This window comes from Plasmopara halstedii, assembly GCF_900000015.1.
Source record: "Plasmopara halstedii genome assembly, contig: Scaffold_444, whole genome shotgun sequence".
Taxonomy (NCBI): Eukaryota; Oomycota; class Peronosporomycetes; order Peronosporales; family Peronosporaceae; genus Plasmopara; species Plasmopara halstedii.
Genome location: NW_020187364.1, coordinates 659,355 through 675,453, shown reverse-complemented (window position 1 = coordinate 675,453; position 16,099 = coordinate 659,355). Strand labels below are relative to the sequence as shown.

At 45.3% G+C, this 16,099-nt stretch overlaps 4 protein-coding genes across 4 annotated transcripts; 3 read left to right on the top strand and 1 right to left on the bottom strand.

The window, feature by feature from the left end:
• Positions 1-199: 199 nt before the first annotated feature.
• On the top strand, positions 200-1,294 carry PHALS_10099 (metalloprotease family; the record flags this gene model as incomplete). The annotated part of the gene is made up of 1 exon (XM_024725462.1): positions 200-1,294. The coding sequence occupies one exon, from the start codon at positions 200-202 to the stop codon at positions 1,292-1,294; it is 1,095 nt and encodes a 364-aa protein (XP_024576237.1).
• Positions 1,295-11,218: 9,924 nt separating this feature from the next.
• Positions 11,219-11,565, top strand: PHALS_10098 (uncharacterized protein; the record flags this gene model as incomplete). Its single annotated transcript, XM_024725461.1, has 2 exons — positions 11,219-11,333; positions 11,399-11,565. The coding sequence occupies 2 exons, from the start codon at positions 11,219-11,221 to the stop codon at positions 11,563-11,565; spliced, it is 282 nt and encodes a 93-aa protein (XP_024576236.1).
• A 1,285-nt stretch (positions 11,566-12,850) lies between these two features.
• On the top strand, positions 12,851-13,181 carry PHALS_10097 (uncharacterized protein; the record flags this gene model as incomplete). Its single annotated transcript, XM_024725460.1, has 2 exons — positions 12,851-12,878; positions 12,925-13,181. The coding sequence occupies 2 exons, from the start codon at positions 12,851-12,853 to the stop codon at positions 13,179-13,181; spliced, it is 285 nt and encodes a 94-aa protein (XP_024576235.1).
• A 1,364-nt stretch (positions 13,182-14,545) lies between these two features.
• On the bottom strand, positions 14,546-15,325 carry PHALS_10096 (uncharacterized protein; the record flags this gene model as incomplete). Its single annotated transcript, XM_024725459.1, has 1 exon — positions 14,546-15,325. One exon carries the CDS (start codon positions 15,323-15,325, stop codon positions 14,546-14,548), a length of 780 nt encoding a protein of 259 aa, XP_024576234.1.
• Positions 15,326-16,099: the final 774 nt, after the last annotated feature.

Below are 16,099 nucleotides of genomic sequence, written 5' to 3'. Positions count from 1 at the left end.
GGTGGGCTTTCCTCTAGTGACTGTAAAGCAAGATGCAGACGGCCACTGTATTCTCCAGCAGGAACGTTTTTTGGCGGATTCAAGCCTAAATGCTGATGATAACTCGTTATGGGATATCCCTTTGACATTTTGCACATCGGATGATCCTAGTACGATCAATCGTATTAAAATTTGGGACGCAAAAACTGCAGCTTTGACAATGCCAACCCCTCCAATGACACCATTAGCCGCGAGTGACGAGATAAATAAGCTGATACAAGTGCCTACAGGAGCTAATGGATGGGTGAAGCTAAACCCAAACCAAACAGGTTTTTATTTGGTCAACTATTCTCCTGCCTTATGGAAACGTTTAGAAGTTCCTGTGAAAGAACAGACTCTAGGCGTTCCTGACCGCATTAGCTTATTAAACTCAGTCTTTACATTCGCTCGCGCTGGCATCTTGGCCCTACCAGTTGCATTGGACTTTACCAGTGCTTACATTGGTGAAACAGTTTCTACATGCTGGAAGGAAATCTCGCGCAACATGGGGTATTATTCTAGTCTTTTCCGTGATGAAGCGTTTTATCCTGAACTTCAGCGCTATATTCGCGCACTTTTTGCGCACGTGATGGATTGTTTGGGTTGGCATTCCGATGCCTCGAAGCAAAGTGAACCCGATGAGGGTGAGTTTCGAAAGACAGTCATTTATCGCTTAGGACTTGCCAATGATCTGGATGTCATCAAAGAAGCGAGAAAGCGCTTTCATGCCTATATTGGTGGTGATCTCTCTGCTCTTTCAGCTGATCTCCGTAGCTCTGTGTTTGATATCGAGATAACATTTGGTGAAGCTGGCAATGCCAAGTTGTTGCAAGATTTATACAACAAAAGCGATTTCGCAGAGGAACGGAGCGATTGTCTTGGTGCCATGGGCTTAGTGTCGGGTTTATCTGCTAAGATTCAAGTATTGGATTGGGCCGTAGAAAATGTGCGATCCCAGGATATTCACTATCCGTTTAGCAGTGTGGCGAGCGACAAGCTTGGCCGACAGATTGCTTGGCAGTATTTACAAGACAAGTGGGACTTATTGTCGAACAAGTACTCGGCTATGACATTGGGCTACATTGTATGTGGTGTCGTTTCTCAATTTCAGAGTGAAGCAATGGCTGTAGAGGTCGAGGCTTTTATGGTGGGCAAAAATACGTCGGGATACAAGCGTCGCCTGGAAGTAGCGCTCGAAAGTGTGCGCCTTAAAAGTGTTGTTCGCTGCCGCGACCGTGAATCTCTAGCCATGTGGCTGAAGGAACGAGCTGTTTAAAGAGATTGGAGTTAACGAAGCGGTCACCACCATACATACTACACATTTACACGTGCTATATCTTGTTCTTCCCAATGATGATAGTGGACTGTGCGTGGACTATGATACGGTTTAGTACTCCATTTCACTAGGTAATAAGCAGAAATATCTGAACGTTGGCGACTCTTGTTTGTGACGTTATGTGTATTGGATTTGTAAGTATCCAGCTTAAATGGCATTTACAATGCTCCAGGACTGCCTCAAATCCAATTTTGTTCAATCCTATATCTAATATCTTCCAATAAACAACCTGGCGTCAAAGGTGCTATAAATTAATTTCGAGAGAAGAAAAAACCGCGGCAGCAGAATAACCAGTCGTCCATGAAGGCGCAACAGGAGACAAGGACAGCGTGCTGTCATAAACGCCTTCTTGTTCTCAACAATGTACGTCTGAAAGCGCGCGACAACGTTTGCTTTATACTTCCAATGAATATGTTTGCATCAACGTTTCTCGGGAGCATCGCTTACAGCTGGATCAGTTGGAGCTAAGGAAACCCGCCCTATTCTTAAAATACCTCTAGCTTTCACCGCAGCGCGCACCCCACTAGTATGTGGGCAGAAGAAAATAATTGCATACAAGCTTTGAGCAAGGAAAAGGATGTTCTTTTTCGCATTCACCTCTCGTGCTGTAAGCAATTCTATTAGCCTGCAGTTCAAGTATTAGGGTTCACACCTAGGTTATTAAAGGCTATTTCCACAATTCTCGATTAACTTTGATGGATAGTCTAAATAATTTTGAAATAAATTGCTTTGATCATAAAAACTATCATAACCTACCATCATAACGTACTACTTATTTATAATGTACCGGAAAGTTTCTAACCAACAGCGTTCAGCCTGGCTTCGAAACTTGATGTCTAGGATCGCTGCGCCGTACATCAACCCACGCAGATGTTTGAACCTAATTAGCAACTTTCAAGATCATACTTAATTGATTCAGCTCGCATTTCAAGTGAAGCTATCCTTCGAACACCAAATGCAGATGGTTACATTAATAGCTTTGAAACGACGCATATCTTATTAAATGCTCGAGTCTGATTGATGCTTTTCATTATTGAAAACTGATGTTTTTTCTGTACTGAGAAACAATTGACTCTTAGATATAGGCCTGTTCCTACTTATTGAGAGTCAGAAAGAATGCCTTAGCAGCGTCACGCCATTGACTGCGACAATCATGTGGCATAATGTACAAGTGCCGTGCGCACTATCCGAAAGTGAACGTTGTAAGACTAATCACAGATGAGTAGTGGTCATTGAATGAATTTGACGCTGGCTCTATCTCGTTGTACAGGGTTACACGTACCCAGAGTATAACGGAATTACACGTACTCTTGTATGAAAGGGTGGGTCGCACAAGATGGTGTGACCGTACAAAGGTGTGAATTACACAAATCGGTGTAATCATACAATGGTGTGGCTACATCGTAACAAGAAGGCACTACGTGGTAGGTTTGCTTATCAACTTGGTTTTACTATTTAATTAGGACAATCTAGAGTTTTAAATAGGCTCTACCACAACTTGGACAATCGAATACAGTTTAAATTTTGAACGGAAGAGTATGTTTTCCTTGGTCAAGGCTGTTAGGTACGTAGCGGATCGCGATCCGCTAAAATCGATCTGTTCTTGACGTAAGGTCGGTGACCATAGCTTAGCTTTCTCTAAGCCAAGAGCTGCGGCAAATCCGTTGCACTCGTTGTGCTTCAACAAAAGATAAAGCGCGAAGCCATGACAAGTAATTGCCAAACTAGTACCATGTCAAAGTACTTTTTGACATTAAATTACCTAAGTGCGGCCGGTACTGACATGAGCTGAATGAGGTCGTAAGACGCTTATCGGAGTGTATACTAGTGTACAGGAATGGAATGGTAGGTCTACGCTTCATGCGTGTTTAAACACATGCTCCTTCCTATCTTGTCACAGATTTGCCAACGTCACATTGCACACCGATCGAGCTACACAAACGGCTCCTTTGGTGATCGTCGTACAACGCGGAGGTGCAACAGTACTACCGTTCAATTCTGGAGCATCGCTTGCTGGTTGCGACGCAGGATTTTTTCGATGTCTCTAGCGCTGCGACCTGGTGAGCCAGGAGTATCGACGCTGATGATAATTTCTTGTTGAAGGCACGTGCACAATGTTGTCAATGCACATAGTGACATTCTGCTGTGTTTATCAATCGTTAAACGGCGGTGTGAAGATGCAAAGCACTTCAGAATCAACAAAGTGTTTGCTTGAGGCCCGAATCAAAATCATGAACGAATGAATTGTCAAGTATGCTGCGATACAATTTATTAGCAAATTTGCAGTCTATATTGCTACTAAACTAATATTTACTATGCGACGTTAACGCAATAAAGCTCATACGTTTCTACCGCCAATTGTATGGCACTAAACCTGGAATAAACGTATGGCGCAAACGTTTAGCTGACAGCTGTACACCCATAGCGCATCGCTGCCTAGTCATGTGGCAACGTGCCACGCGGATGCTTGTATCAACTTGTTGGCAATTTGCGGTACCATCCGAAGAGAACAGACTCAACAAATATCTTTGGGCTAACTACTGCGATATTGGTGTTCATAAAGATAGGAGGTGTCCGCTGTACACGCGGGCAGCTAGCCGCATGTCACCAAATAAAGAAAGTTTTATTTTAAATGTTAGTAGGACGTCAAAATAGTATAAATTGGTCAAACTTTAAAGAAATGGACTTTGAAAAAGCGGAGCGAGCTTATAGTGTATCACTCTCAGTTTCGCTCCCTGTAGCAGCACACACAGCACAATGAAACAATCTTTGTGCGTTTGTGTGCGTGGAGTTGAATGGTCAAAGTTGTAAAATGCACTGCAATTTCGTTGCACCTGGTAGCACATGAAGGCAGTACCAAGATCGATTTGTGGAGAAACATTTTCCGCTCTGGATGTATCATCAAATGTTTAAACATCTGTCGTCGGGACTAAATCACCCGTCTACTAAGCTTTGTCTATATCGTGCCTCAACGGCTCGTAAAAAATGGTGGCCAAAAAGTAGGACGCGGTAGTCACTAGTGCTCATTAGCTTTAAAAATGCGTTTGGTAGACAATGAAGGAGTGCTGCAACCATGCTTTCGTGGTGTTACTTATGGCGTTCATCGTGAGATCGCTGGTGTTGGGAGTCCAGGCTGTTGAGGGACCGCTGGTTGAGGGAAGCTGTGATGGTCATATTTTTGACTTCGCGCCGCGTGGATATACAACGCATCGCGCTTGAGATCGCCAAACTAGTTGATTTCATCAAAATGGGTACTTGCATAAGAAATCTCGATTGAGAGGCGCTCCTATCGTGATATGATTTCAAGCGACAGATATCATGAAGCCACCCGGCAAGGCTGGAAAACTATGTCCAGGAGTTACGGACTCATATCGCCGCAATCATTTCCCGGGGACGGTTACGGTTACCGATTCTTTGAGCGCGTGTAGCTCGCAATGGGATCTTTACGCGTCTACTCTACATTCCTCAAGGCAGCGGCGTGCGTCGCATTCAAAGTGTAGTATGAATTACAAGCCGCAAGAGCTGTATAAGGCTCTGAAATATAAGGTTTCTTATGAGCGCCAGAGGAGATATAATCAACCATGCTGATAATTAACGAGAAGGCCGCTTTAGCTGCTGAGTAGCCTCGCAGTTCTCACAGATTATTCATCTGAGTTTGTGCAAAATATCTGTGCCTTGCGTGCTCTCTTCGCTTTCATTGAGGGATACAAAGGTCGGGATGTTAGGCAAGGGCGGACGACAAACATCTTGCAATAAAAGTTGGATTCTCAGAATGCGCAGGACGGCCTACTGAATGTAATAGATTGTACTATATCTCGTGCAGATCGTGATCAATGAATTTATCTTTCAAATAAAATTACTTTTATAGAGGTAGGGCTATCAGCAGCAGGGCTACTGTAGTTTTTTATTTAGAGGAAGCTTGGCTAAGGCCATCGACCTTACGTTTTTTTCCAAGAACCAGTCCAAGAGTAGCGGACTACAAACCGCTACTTCCAAGTTCTAAGGCCTTACCAAGGGAAAAGAACGCTTCTGTTCAAAAACAAAACTGTATACAATTGCTTTAGTTGCGACACAGCCGCTAATTTCTAAAATCTTAGTTTTTAATTAAAATAGTGATGCTTGATTAGTATAGCAAAATCTGATTAATATAGTAATATGCATTACTACTGGCAATCCTACCACGTGGTGGCTTCTTATTACGGTGAAGCCACACCACTGTGTTATTACACTATCTTTGAACCGCCAAAGCCACCGAAACCCATCATGGCCATCATTTCAGCATCTGATTCAGAAACTACATCCACTGTTTCCTCTCAAACACCTGAAGCAATAAGACAAAAATCGTAGCGATTAACTTTGAGCCCATGAAAAGCTTAATGTTGAACAAAGCAAAATTTTGCGAGTCTTGATCCAAAACAATTGTCACAGTCGAGCCAAGTCGGTAAGTGGCTTTGTAGAGAAGAAGCTTCGCTCGCAGTAACTCGGTCTTGACTTAGATCCTCACTTTCACACTACTGTGTAATATACACCTATGTACGATCGCACAATCCTGTGTGACCCGCCCTTTCTCACAAGTGTAACCCCGATACACTCTCCCCGTAAAATTTGTGAGTATCCCAATTCTTATTTGACTGTCGCCTCATACGAGGCTTGCGTGTCTGAACACCTTGACGTTCTTTAGACAACTCTAAACCTTCTCCGCTCTACGAGTACTGTGTCTCCGACACACAAAACAATCAGCCTAGGTGGTAGCAAGGGCACCCGCGGGTAAAGCCCTTCTTCTCCTTCGAAAAGTACGTCCGCGGCATCACGAGAAGCCCATCCCGAGCCCTCGGCAGCTGGGCGCGACACACCACGTCCGCCCTGGGCGACAAATGATCTCATCGAGGAGTTTAAGGGAGTCGAACACAAGTCGGACATCCCTTTCCCGGCATGTGGTGGCGAGAAAACTGAAGTACGCCAACGGCGCGACGTGAGTCCACGAGCACCATGTCCGTTCCTCGACCTATCGGCTTCCGGAGAAAGTGGTATTATTCCTTATCGCCTTGAAGAGGCACAGAAGCAGCAATTGGAGGTTGCTAACATGGCAGCTCTCCTGTGCGCGTATCCACGTTCGGTCATAGACTTCGTGTGGAATAGGGCTTCCGCTTGACCGATCCCGCTACTGAAGCAAAAGACTCGATCACTCGATCATTAGGCTCTACGTAGCTGGGCCTTCAGCCACTACACAAGCTGAGCTTGACCAGCGAAAAGTTTTGCGAGCACGCTTTTTGGTAGCTCAAGAGATCCCAATGGATCGGTACCGCGTTCGACTTCGATCTCAAAAAGGAGGTGCCTCTGCTCCCGCAATGCGGACCATCACTGTGGTGCTCGCCCCTGGCGGAGCTCTTTGAGCGATTGGTGCATGGGCACCGGAAACTTTCCTCGCTGTCCAACTTACAGCGGAGTCACAAGGAAGTGGACGTGCGCGTAGAACGTCATCTTCAAATAAAGTTTGCCAAACTCAAGGCACAACGACGTCTTCCTGCAAATTGTCGCTCTGCAACACATGAAGTTATCCATCGCGCCCCCGCGAGCTATGTGTTTTCTTACACGGGTTAGTCTAAAATCACAAGAGCTCAGGGCTATAGTTTGAGCTCAGCTCATAGACCTCCAGCCTCTAGGGCTTCTGCCGAGAAGCGCAGGGCGCACGACAATGCGAAGCGTCATGATCGCTCTGAGCATAAGCGTCCATGACGTCTGAGCAGTCTTGCCGAAGTGGCACATCAAATTTCCACGAGTTCTCGGAGTCGGGGTATCCCCGCCACTTTACAAGATATTGAATTAGCCCCCGTCGACGACGCTGACCCACAAGGCGTTCCACGTGGTAGTGGACGCCGCCGTTCTCATCGAGAAGGGTGGACAGCGGACGGTGACGACTTGGTCGATCGCTGCCAGGTGACTCGCGATGCTTTTGAGCTATTGGACAAGGTCTGTTGTCATCGGTATTCTGCCGAGCATCTTGCGGAGGTCGCATACCGCTGTGCGGAAGACCTCGAGAGCTTGGAGCCCTTTGCGCGCCGAATACCTCACTTTGAAGGTTATCGCGCTCTATCGGAGCGGCTCCTAGCCGTCAAGCAGACGAACAGGTCAGTTTGTACGACGGTGGAGCGCCTTGCGCCGTTGGAAATAAAAATTGTTTCACTCCGTGCTTAGAACCAGTTGCTGGTTCAGCTCTTGGAAGGCCGAGCGCCTGTGAACGCTGCCCCGGCGCTAACGTTTCCGTGTTCATTTGCGCAGGATCGCGGTACGGCTTAAGCAAGCCCACATAGAACACCGGGTGGGTGCGCGTCAATCTCGGAAGGTTCAGCGTATACGCAGGGCCTCGCTTGGCCATGACTTAAAAGGTTCAATAAACCGTGGACGAAGCTTCGTCTGGAAGACAGCAGATACTGCATATGTAGGAAGGTTTCTAGCATTTGATAAAACCAGGTCTCCGACCTCAGAGTTTTCAGCTTTTTCCATTTGTATTTTCTTTCTACATTTCTTGCCTTTCATCCGTTGAATCGCGAACGACTCGCACAAAACTCAGTCTGGTAGACAGAAATTATCGACTTCTTTACGGCCAACGAGGGGGCTGGCATCAGCTAGTCGTTCGGTCATTCCTATCCGACCAAGCCCCAATCCATAAGATGGCAACGTCAGCGGGACGAGAGCATTAACAAGTCCATTTACATAGAACGGCATGTAGCTGGTAGATGAATGCACTGCTTTGTTCAGAGCAAACATTACGCGTGGCAGGACGGCGCTCCAGCGCTTCGACATCTCAGCGCAGATGCTGCAACGACCTTCTTCAGCGATGCGATTGACGCGCTCAGTTTGGCCATCGGTCTGTGGATGACCCGTTGTTGACATAGTATACTTGCTGCCCAGCACCCTGAAGATTGTCTATCGAAACTTCCCAGTGAAGCATGGGTCTCTGTCAATGACAATTGACTCCGTGAGTCAATGTTGTCGAAGGACACGATCCACAAACAGTGTCGCTGTACCGATACCGTCGATGGTGTCCGGCACTACCGCAACATGAGCCATCTTGCTCGAACGGCCCACAAAGATCACCGCACCCGTGTTGTCCGCCGAGTATTTCGGCAGGCCAAACGCAAAGTCCGAACTCATTTACTGCCAACACCCGGACGGTTTCGGCAAACTGGCCAGCGGCGCCGCCGCATCCGAAGAGAGTTTCGCCCTTTGACACGTCTCAAATGTGCGAACATACGAGCCCGTCCATTTGACAGCTTGAACCACCTGTAGTGGCAACAAACAGAGCTGTACGTCCTCTCACGACCAAAGTGACCACTGCGTGGACCTCATAGAAGACACGGTATTCCAAATCCTCATCGTGTGGAACGACAATTCGTGGCAATCGGTGCGATCATGTAGCATCGCGTTATTCAACAAATATCGGCGTGACCGTTAGCGCAATCGTACCGAAAATTCCTTGTTCGAGTTTCCAAATCTCTTGCTTTCGAGAGAGATTGGGGCAGCGCAACAAACATACCATCACTCGCGTATACGGCGCGGATCAATTTCGTCACTGATGACGTCACCGTCGTCAGATGTGAAAGCTCATAATCTGGTTTGCGAGACAACACATCAGCCAATGCATTCTGATTTCCTGACTTATACTTCACCTCGAAGTTATATTCTGCAAAGAAGGAGAGCCACATGGCCATCTTCTGCGAGAGATGAGACGACTGAGTGGCGGTGCGTAATGACGCATTATCTGTGTAGATGACAAACGGCTTTGAGCCAAGCAGGTGCACCCCGACCTTGACAAGTGCATACTTCTTCGCAGGTAATTTCTTGCTGTGGACCGGGTGGCTCTTCTATGCAGCCTTAAGCTGGCGAGATACAAAACGATCACCCGATCTCGCTTCACGGCGTCTGCTTGCCGCAGCGCATAGCCGATGTCCGAAGCGCCACAGATCTGGCAACGCCAGTATTGATGCATGCAGGAAGCTCTCTTTGACCCTATCAAAATCCTCCCAATGCTCAGTGTTCCAACTCTATTCCGTATCCTTCTGAAGGAGATTCGACAATGACCGTGCCATTTCTGCATAATTTCACTATACTTATGCAAGTAGTTGGCGAGGCCAATCCACTTGCGCAAGACTTCTTTGTTCTTTGGAGCTAGCCACTTTATCTGTCCTCCGTGCCCCGCGCGACTGTGGACGAAGATTTCGTCGAAGTATATCAGCTCATACGCCCGGTGGCACCTGAACAAATGCGTCACAAGATGTTTAATGTTTCCTGTGCATTTGACAGCCTGTGGGACATCACCAGCCACTCTCAGAGCATGCCGCTCGGAGTACTCACCGTTGTCAGCGGAATATCATCCACTCTCATGAGCAATAGGTAATACCCATCAACCAAGTCGAGTGCACTGTACATAGAATACCCAACCATTTTGTTTAGGAGGGCACTCTTCCTAGGAATCGGCGTCTGACCAGGAATCTTTGCAGCGTTGATTTTGTTGTAAGCGTGAACGTTACGCCACTTGTCGTTCGGTTTCCGGACACAAAACGTGGGTTTTAATTTGGGAGACTTGCTTTAACGGTGTTACGCGTACCAGAATGTAACGGGTTACATGTCCCCTTTTATAAAAGGGTGCGTCACACAAGATGGTGTGACCGTATGTAGGTGTGGACTACACAACTCGGTGTAATTACACTACGGTGTAACTACACGGTAACAAGAAGCCACTTCATGACGGGACTGCCAGTAGTTATACATATTGATAAGGATTACTGTCTGATTCGATAAAGCTAAGTTATTAGATATAGGCGGATCTGCCGCATATAAATCAGATTAACACAGCTTCAATTTTGAACGGAAGAGTGTATTTACCTTGGTTAAGTTTTGTGTACTCTTGGAGGTAGCGGAGAACGAAGGTCGATGACCTTAAGAAGCCTCCTCCATGCAACGGGAAAAAAATGTGAAGTGACATTTGTTATTATAGTCAATAGGCTTTTAACCTTTCTAAACTGATTAGTACTTCCAGCCTGATATGCAGCAGAACCGAAAGGGGATATACGATTATACAGGGTGAACAGTTGATGTGAGATACATTCAGTATGTGGTCCACCCAATATTTGAAACCCATTACATGCAGCGCCACAGGATTCAATTTGATGTAAGGCAAGAAAGCTAATGCTTTCTCAGATGCTGGATTGGACTAAATTTCCATCGACAAAGACGTGAAGAGAAAAATGGTTGACTATTGCAATAATGATGAACTCTTTTACTTGGGTCTGGACGAAGTCATCATTCCAGATGATATCGTTTGGATGACGGATTGGGTTGCTTACCGTGATAAACCAATCCCACATGCATTTATCAGCGCCAAGACTGGTGATGGCGTCTCGAGTGAAGGCGTTGCCATTTTTGCGAACATAGCACTTCGTTCCCGAAATATTTATCTGAAAGTGCCACCATTTACTGTAAAAATCTATGTGGAACCGATGGGGACGTATCTAGAAATGTGATGAAGATTCAACATCGTGAGTATGAAACAAATGTCCATATTGTATGCATTTTTGACGGAACGAAGGTGATCAAAAATCTTAAAGGTTTGAACACGCAAGAGTATTGCGTCTGGTAAAGTACTGCATTTATACGCAGGATGGAATCCGTGCGCGTAACATGAATTTAATTGTATCAACAGCGATTCATTCTGATCGTTCGAAAACGATCAATGAAAACAACTGGCTAATATTCCTCGATAGTGACGGCAAGCCACCAATGGGTCTTAATGTATAAGGCGCAAACCTCTTTATTACCCCATAAGCTCGACAATTATTCTTTGATGAGGCATATTTAGGTATTATGAGGGATGGTATAGCAAACAAGTGCTGTGTCGTGTGCACGTCGCATGAGATTGTGGCGAGTATGCTGCTCGAAACGAATGAGTTCCTTTCGGTCAAGGACGATCAATTGATTGGTGTGGTTGATAACTCCAAGCGCTGGCTCGTGCACAGAATCATTTAGTTTTTTGTGAGTATAAAGATCCGACGTTGGCTTTGCCACCTGTTAGTGAGCATATTAGCCGCGCAATCAGCGTGTGCATGACGCTTAGTCGGCTCATTTTGAAGATCCATGCGAAGGAATACCAGCAGCTTTTGTTTACTTTGTTTGAGGAGCATCTATGCCCAAACTCTGCGAGATGGCACTAGATCCGTGCAACAAATCCCTCCTTCGGTTTACATTCGCGCTATAATTGCGTTGGGTTTAGCCGGAAAGATTAAGTTCCGTGACGTTTTGAAGTTTACGGAGGCGCTTCCAAAGTTAAACACAACAGCAAACTTGCTGCCTACGGACAGTGACCTCGCTAAGATCCATCGGTTCCAAAATTTTCGGTAACAGCATTCGCTGCTTCCATCGGGTTGACCGAGTGACCACATACTTGACGCTGACAGTAGTGCATTCATAGCTGCATCTTCCAGAGTCACCAGACTCTGGCGGAAGCCTTCAGTCTTGGGGGAGGGCATAATGAATTCTTTCATGAAAGCGGTGACCATCACTGCCTCCTAGCACTGGTACGTTTGTCATATTGGTCTGTACATAGTCGTAATATTGTACCGTTGTCTTGACTACATGACAGAACCTCGACCGTTGTCGAAATGCCACATTCGATGGTAGGAACATCGATTCCATGATTTTTTTAAACTCTTGCCATGTGGCAAAGTAGCCAGGAAGGTTGACTTTCTACGTCACAGACGGCAACCCAAATGAGACATGGCAAAGACCGCTTGACTACGGTCTTCACGAATTTGAGCCACCGTGATAGCGATGTTCTTCAGAGCGCAAGATTTTCATCTTCGGTCACGTCAAACCATTTCACTCTGATCTCTCGGAACGTTCCGTGTAGACCGGCGGTGTCACCACCACTTGTAAAGGAGGTTACGGAACCAGAGTCGGTATGTTTTGCGGTAGAAATCCCCATGAAAGCTTGCCCATACACAGCAAAATTTGCTAAGCATTGAATTATCGCTTCTTGATCCAATTGGAGCATATCGGAGACCGCGTGATCTCTGATTAAAGGTCGCAGCTTTACCACACACTCTCACTGCGAGTGTGTAAGGAACGGTTATTCCTCCCTGTTGATCCGAGGACGATTACCGTCTGTGGTCCATCGATAAATCCATCGATGTAGTCAGCGTTGGAATGACTACTGGTGCCACTAACAGTGCCTGTCCATGTCCGTACACTCCGATAAGCAATCAGACTCGATTATTTAATGGAATGTGCGTCGCTTCAAAGCTATTAGTTAAAAACCAGCTGCATTTGTTGTTCGAAGGCCAATAATCGATAGCCCTCTGACTTTCTGCACATCGGATGTTCCCTCTATCGTATTAAGATTTGGGACGCAAAAACCGCAGCGTCGACAAACTCAATCCCTCCATTAGCCGCGAGTGACGAGATAAATAAGCTGATACAAGTGCCTACAGGAGCTAAGGGATGGGTAAAGCTGAACCCAACCAAAGAGGTTTTCTATTTGGTCAATTATTCTCCTGCCTTGTGAAAGCGTTCAGAAATTCCTGTGAAAGAACAGACTCTAGGCGTTCCTGAGCTTATTAGACTCAGTCTTTACATTCGCTCGCGCTGGCATCTTGGCCCTTCAAGTTGCATTGGACTTACCGGTGCTTACATTGATGAAACAGTTTTTTGTGCTGGAGGGAAGTTTTTATATGGGGTATTATCTAGTTTTTTTCGTGACGAAGCGTTTTACTTTAAACTTCAGCGCTATATTCGCGCACTTTTTGATCACGTGATAAATTGTTTGGATTGACATTCCGATGCTGGTGTCACTGGGTCATATTGGCGAGTTCTAGCATGCTCGACTTGAACATGCACCACATCGTCAAGCATTAATTCTATCGAGAGCACTCGGATCAAAATCCAAGCTTGGAACAAGACAATTTCGTGACGCGTTGGCGCACTAGAAATATAGTCCTGAGTGAATTGATCAATTTCGGTAGCTCTAGTTGAGAATCACTAGTGGCGTATGCTCGGATGTCGACGGACCAGTCAACTAAAAGTCTGTGTCGGGTTTTCACTACAATGTGACTTTTAAAGTGATGTTGTCACACTTTATTAGCGGCTAAACGAATCTGAAGTTTATGATCGCCTCATTGACTCTGGGACTTACCGGGACAACAACGGAAAAGCGTGTCATAATTTTGCAAAGTCACAATTGAAGCGAGTACAATAGCAATGCATCAAACACTTATTGTGAAAGGACTGAGGTGCTACAGCAGTTAACGACTCCGTATAAAATCGCAACACAACAAAACAAATTAGCGCCTCAATCTTTTTGAGATGGCGCGTTGAATGCCGTAATAGTATCAAAATGCTGTCGACGATCTGCTTCATGATTGGACCAGAAGTACGAGGGTCGCATGCTCGCAAAGAATCAAGGAACGGTTTTGCTATCTGCTCTCTTTTGAAACTTGTCGAGTGCTTGCAAAAATTCGTCGTGAGAGAGCCAATATTTTGGCTGCAAAAGCACGAGATAGATAATCGTTGAGGTGCTGTAGTAGATGACACGCGCCGCAGCGCTGGAAAGTGGGAGACGTGCAGTATTGATCGAATAAGATGAAGAATGAGGGAATCGATGGATGTTGTTGTTCTGTAACTCACTTGCTCTGAATGCATTAACGTCGCGAGTTTGAACCCCACGGACAATGAAAGTACGATATCAATTAATTATAGAGGCAGAAGCGTCGATGCCTGGCTAGCGAATCTACAATTTGAGTATCTGCACTGCTCAATTGCTCAGGATGGTTGTTCGCACTGATCCTTTCTATCGCATCTACAAAGATAAAGCTCAACAGTCGAAGTAGCTCAATTGCCATAACCTCTATTGATAAAGTGCAACATAAAAGTCCACAATAAAACGAGTAATGATTCCCTGTATTCAGTTAGAATTTCTAACATTATAGTAAACGTTAAATATCTTGAACTTACTGAAAAATCCATCTAGCAGGCCGAGCATTTCTCGGACATCTTCTACAGATCTCCCTTCATCGAGCCACATGGTCATCAAACCCGCGCAAAGTCTTTCGGCAATGGCTCTTTGATTTGTAGTCGCATCCTTTCCCAGCCATTTGGTAATGAGACTTACTATGTCCTTTTCGTTTGCACGTTTGGTAGTCAAGAGTTCCTCAACTCCAAACGTAATCTTGCCGCCATTTTGATCGACAATAAGCTCGTGAAGATATAAAAAGCCAATTCATTTTCCGAAGAATCGTGGCTCATATAATCTCTTAAACTTTTGTGATGTAACAGCAAAAATGGATCATCTTTGATGTCCCCCTCCTTGAGCTGGAGAATAAAATGCTCAAAGTTGTCTTCCGGGATGTCAAATGATTCCTTGATGATCGACTCAAACTTGCTTTCCTTCTCGAGTATTTTGAGCCGAGAATCTATAAATTCTTTATTGAAAACAAATGTCGGTGTTGAAGCAGGTGGCACTGATTTGACTGCTTCAGCTGCCCTGGTTGAAATCAACGCCACCTCTTGTTCCGGGTAATGTGCCACTTTCGTACCAGGTGATGTTGATCGGGCTGATTGAGCTTCCATGTTCGAAATGGACGCGATCTCGTGTTCTGGGGAATGTGTCAACTCCGAACTGGCTGACTTAAAGCTCAAGCTTGGACTTGACGTTCCACTTCGTGTCGCGAGAGCTGTTGAACTTGGCTCTATCATTGACATTGGTAGAGCTGTCGCATCGATTGAATCCCGTTTCCTGAACGCTGTATCAGCGATAAGGCTTAACTTCGCCTGAAGCCGCTCGAAAAGGTTATCAAACCACCCTCTCTCTTCGTTCTTGGCGTCGTTTTTCATTGCTTTCAAACCTCTCTCCGACCCTCTCGTTATACGCTTAGTCGAGATGTTCGTAAGACCAGAATCATGATGAGCGTTCGGACTCATTGTGTTCGACTTGAATGTCTTCGAGGAGCTAAGAGCAGCGAATGCAAACAGCACAAATAGTATTGTGCACAGACGTATCATTGCTTTGCTGTTTCAGTTCAATGAAAATTGAGAATTGCCTTAAAATGCCTTGTGTTGTTCTGGTAAAAGGAGAGAGATCGTTCAGGTGACAAACCATGCACTCCAAAAGCTCAATAACCAATGAAATAAGGAGCTTCTCGAAGCATTTACATGTACTGGTTCGTATAAATTTCATTTTTCAATGGGATATTCTTGAAAACTGTAGCTGGATGTAAATTCATGAATCCCCGCTTGCGAATCTATTAGGATGTTGTCGCATAACCCTTGAATCCATATGAAAGTTAAAGACTTTGATCTTGTCATTGAGGGGGTTTTGCTTGTTATCAATAGTGAGCGAGAGGAAAGAAAGTCCCTCTCTAAACTTATATGTTAATATATCCCGATCATTTTTAGAGAACTGATATATCTTTTGAGACACAGTTTGGACTTTAGTACCGCGTTTCGCAGTTGCCTAGGTCAAAGGTGTTGGCTTATAAATAATTCAAAAAAGACTGTAAGGACGCATATGTTGGGTATATGTGGCTATTTATGTCTAGATTCCTGACATCTATTCCTGTATGGAATTCTGGTGTAATTGTTTTGAACTTGGCCTTGAAAGTAGAATATATGCTAATGCGGTAAGCTGGCATCCTGTTTATACACTGAGAACCTACATGACAAAATCTGGTCTGAGACATATCTGAAGATTTACAA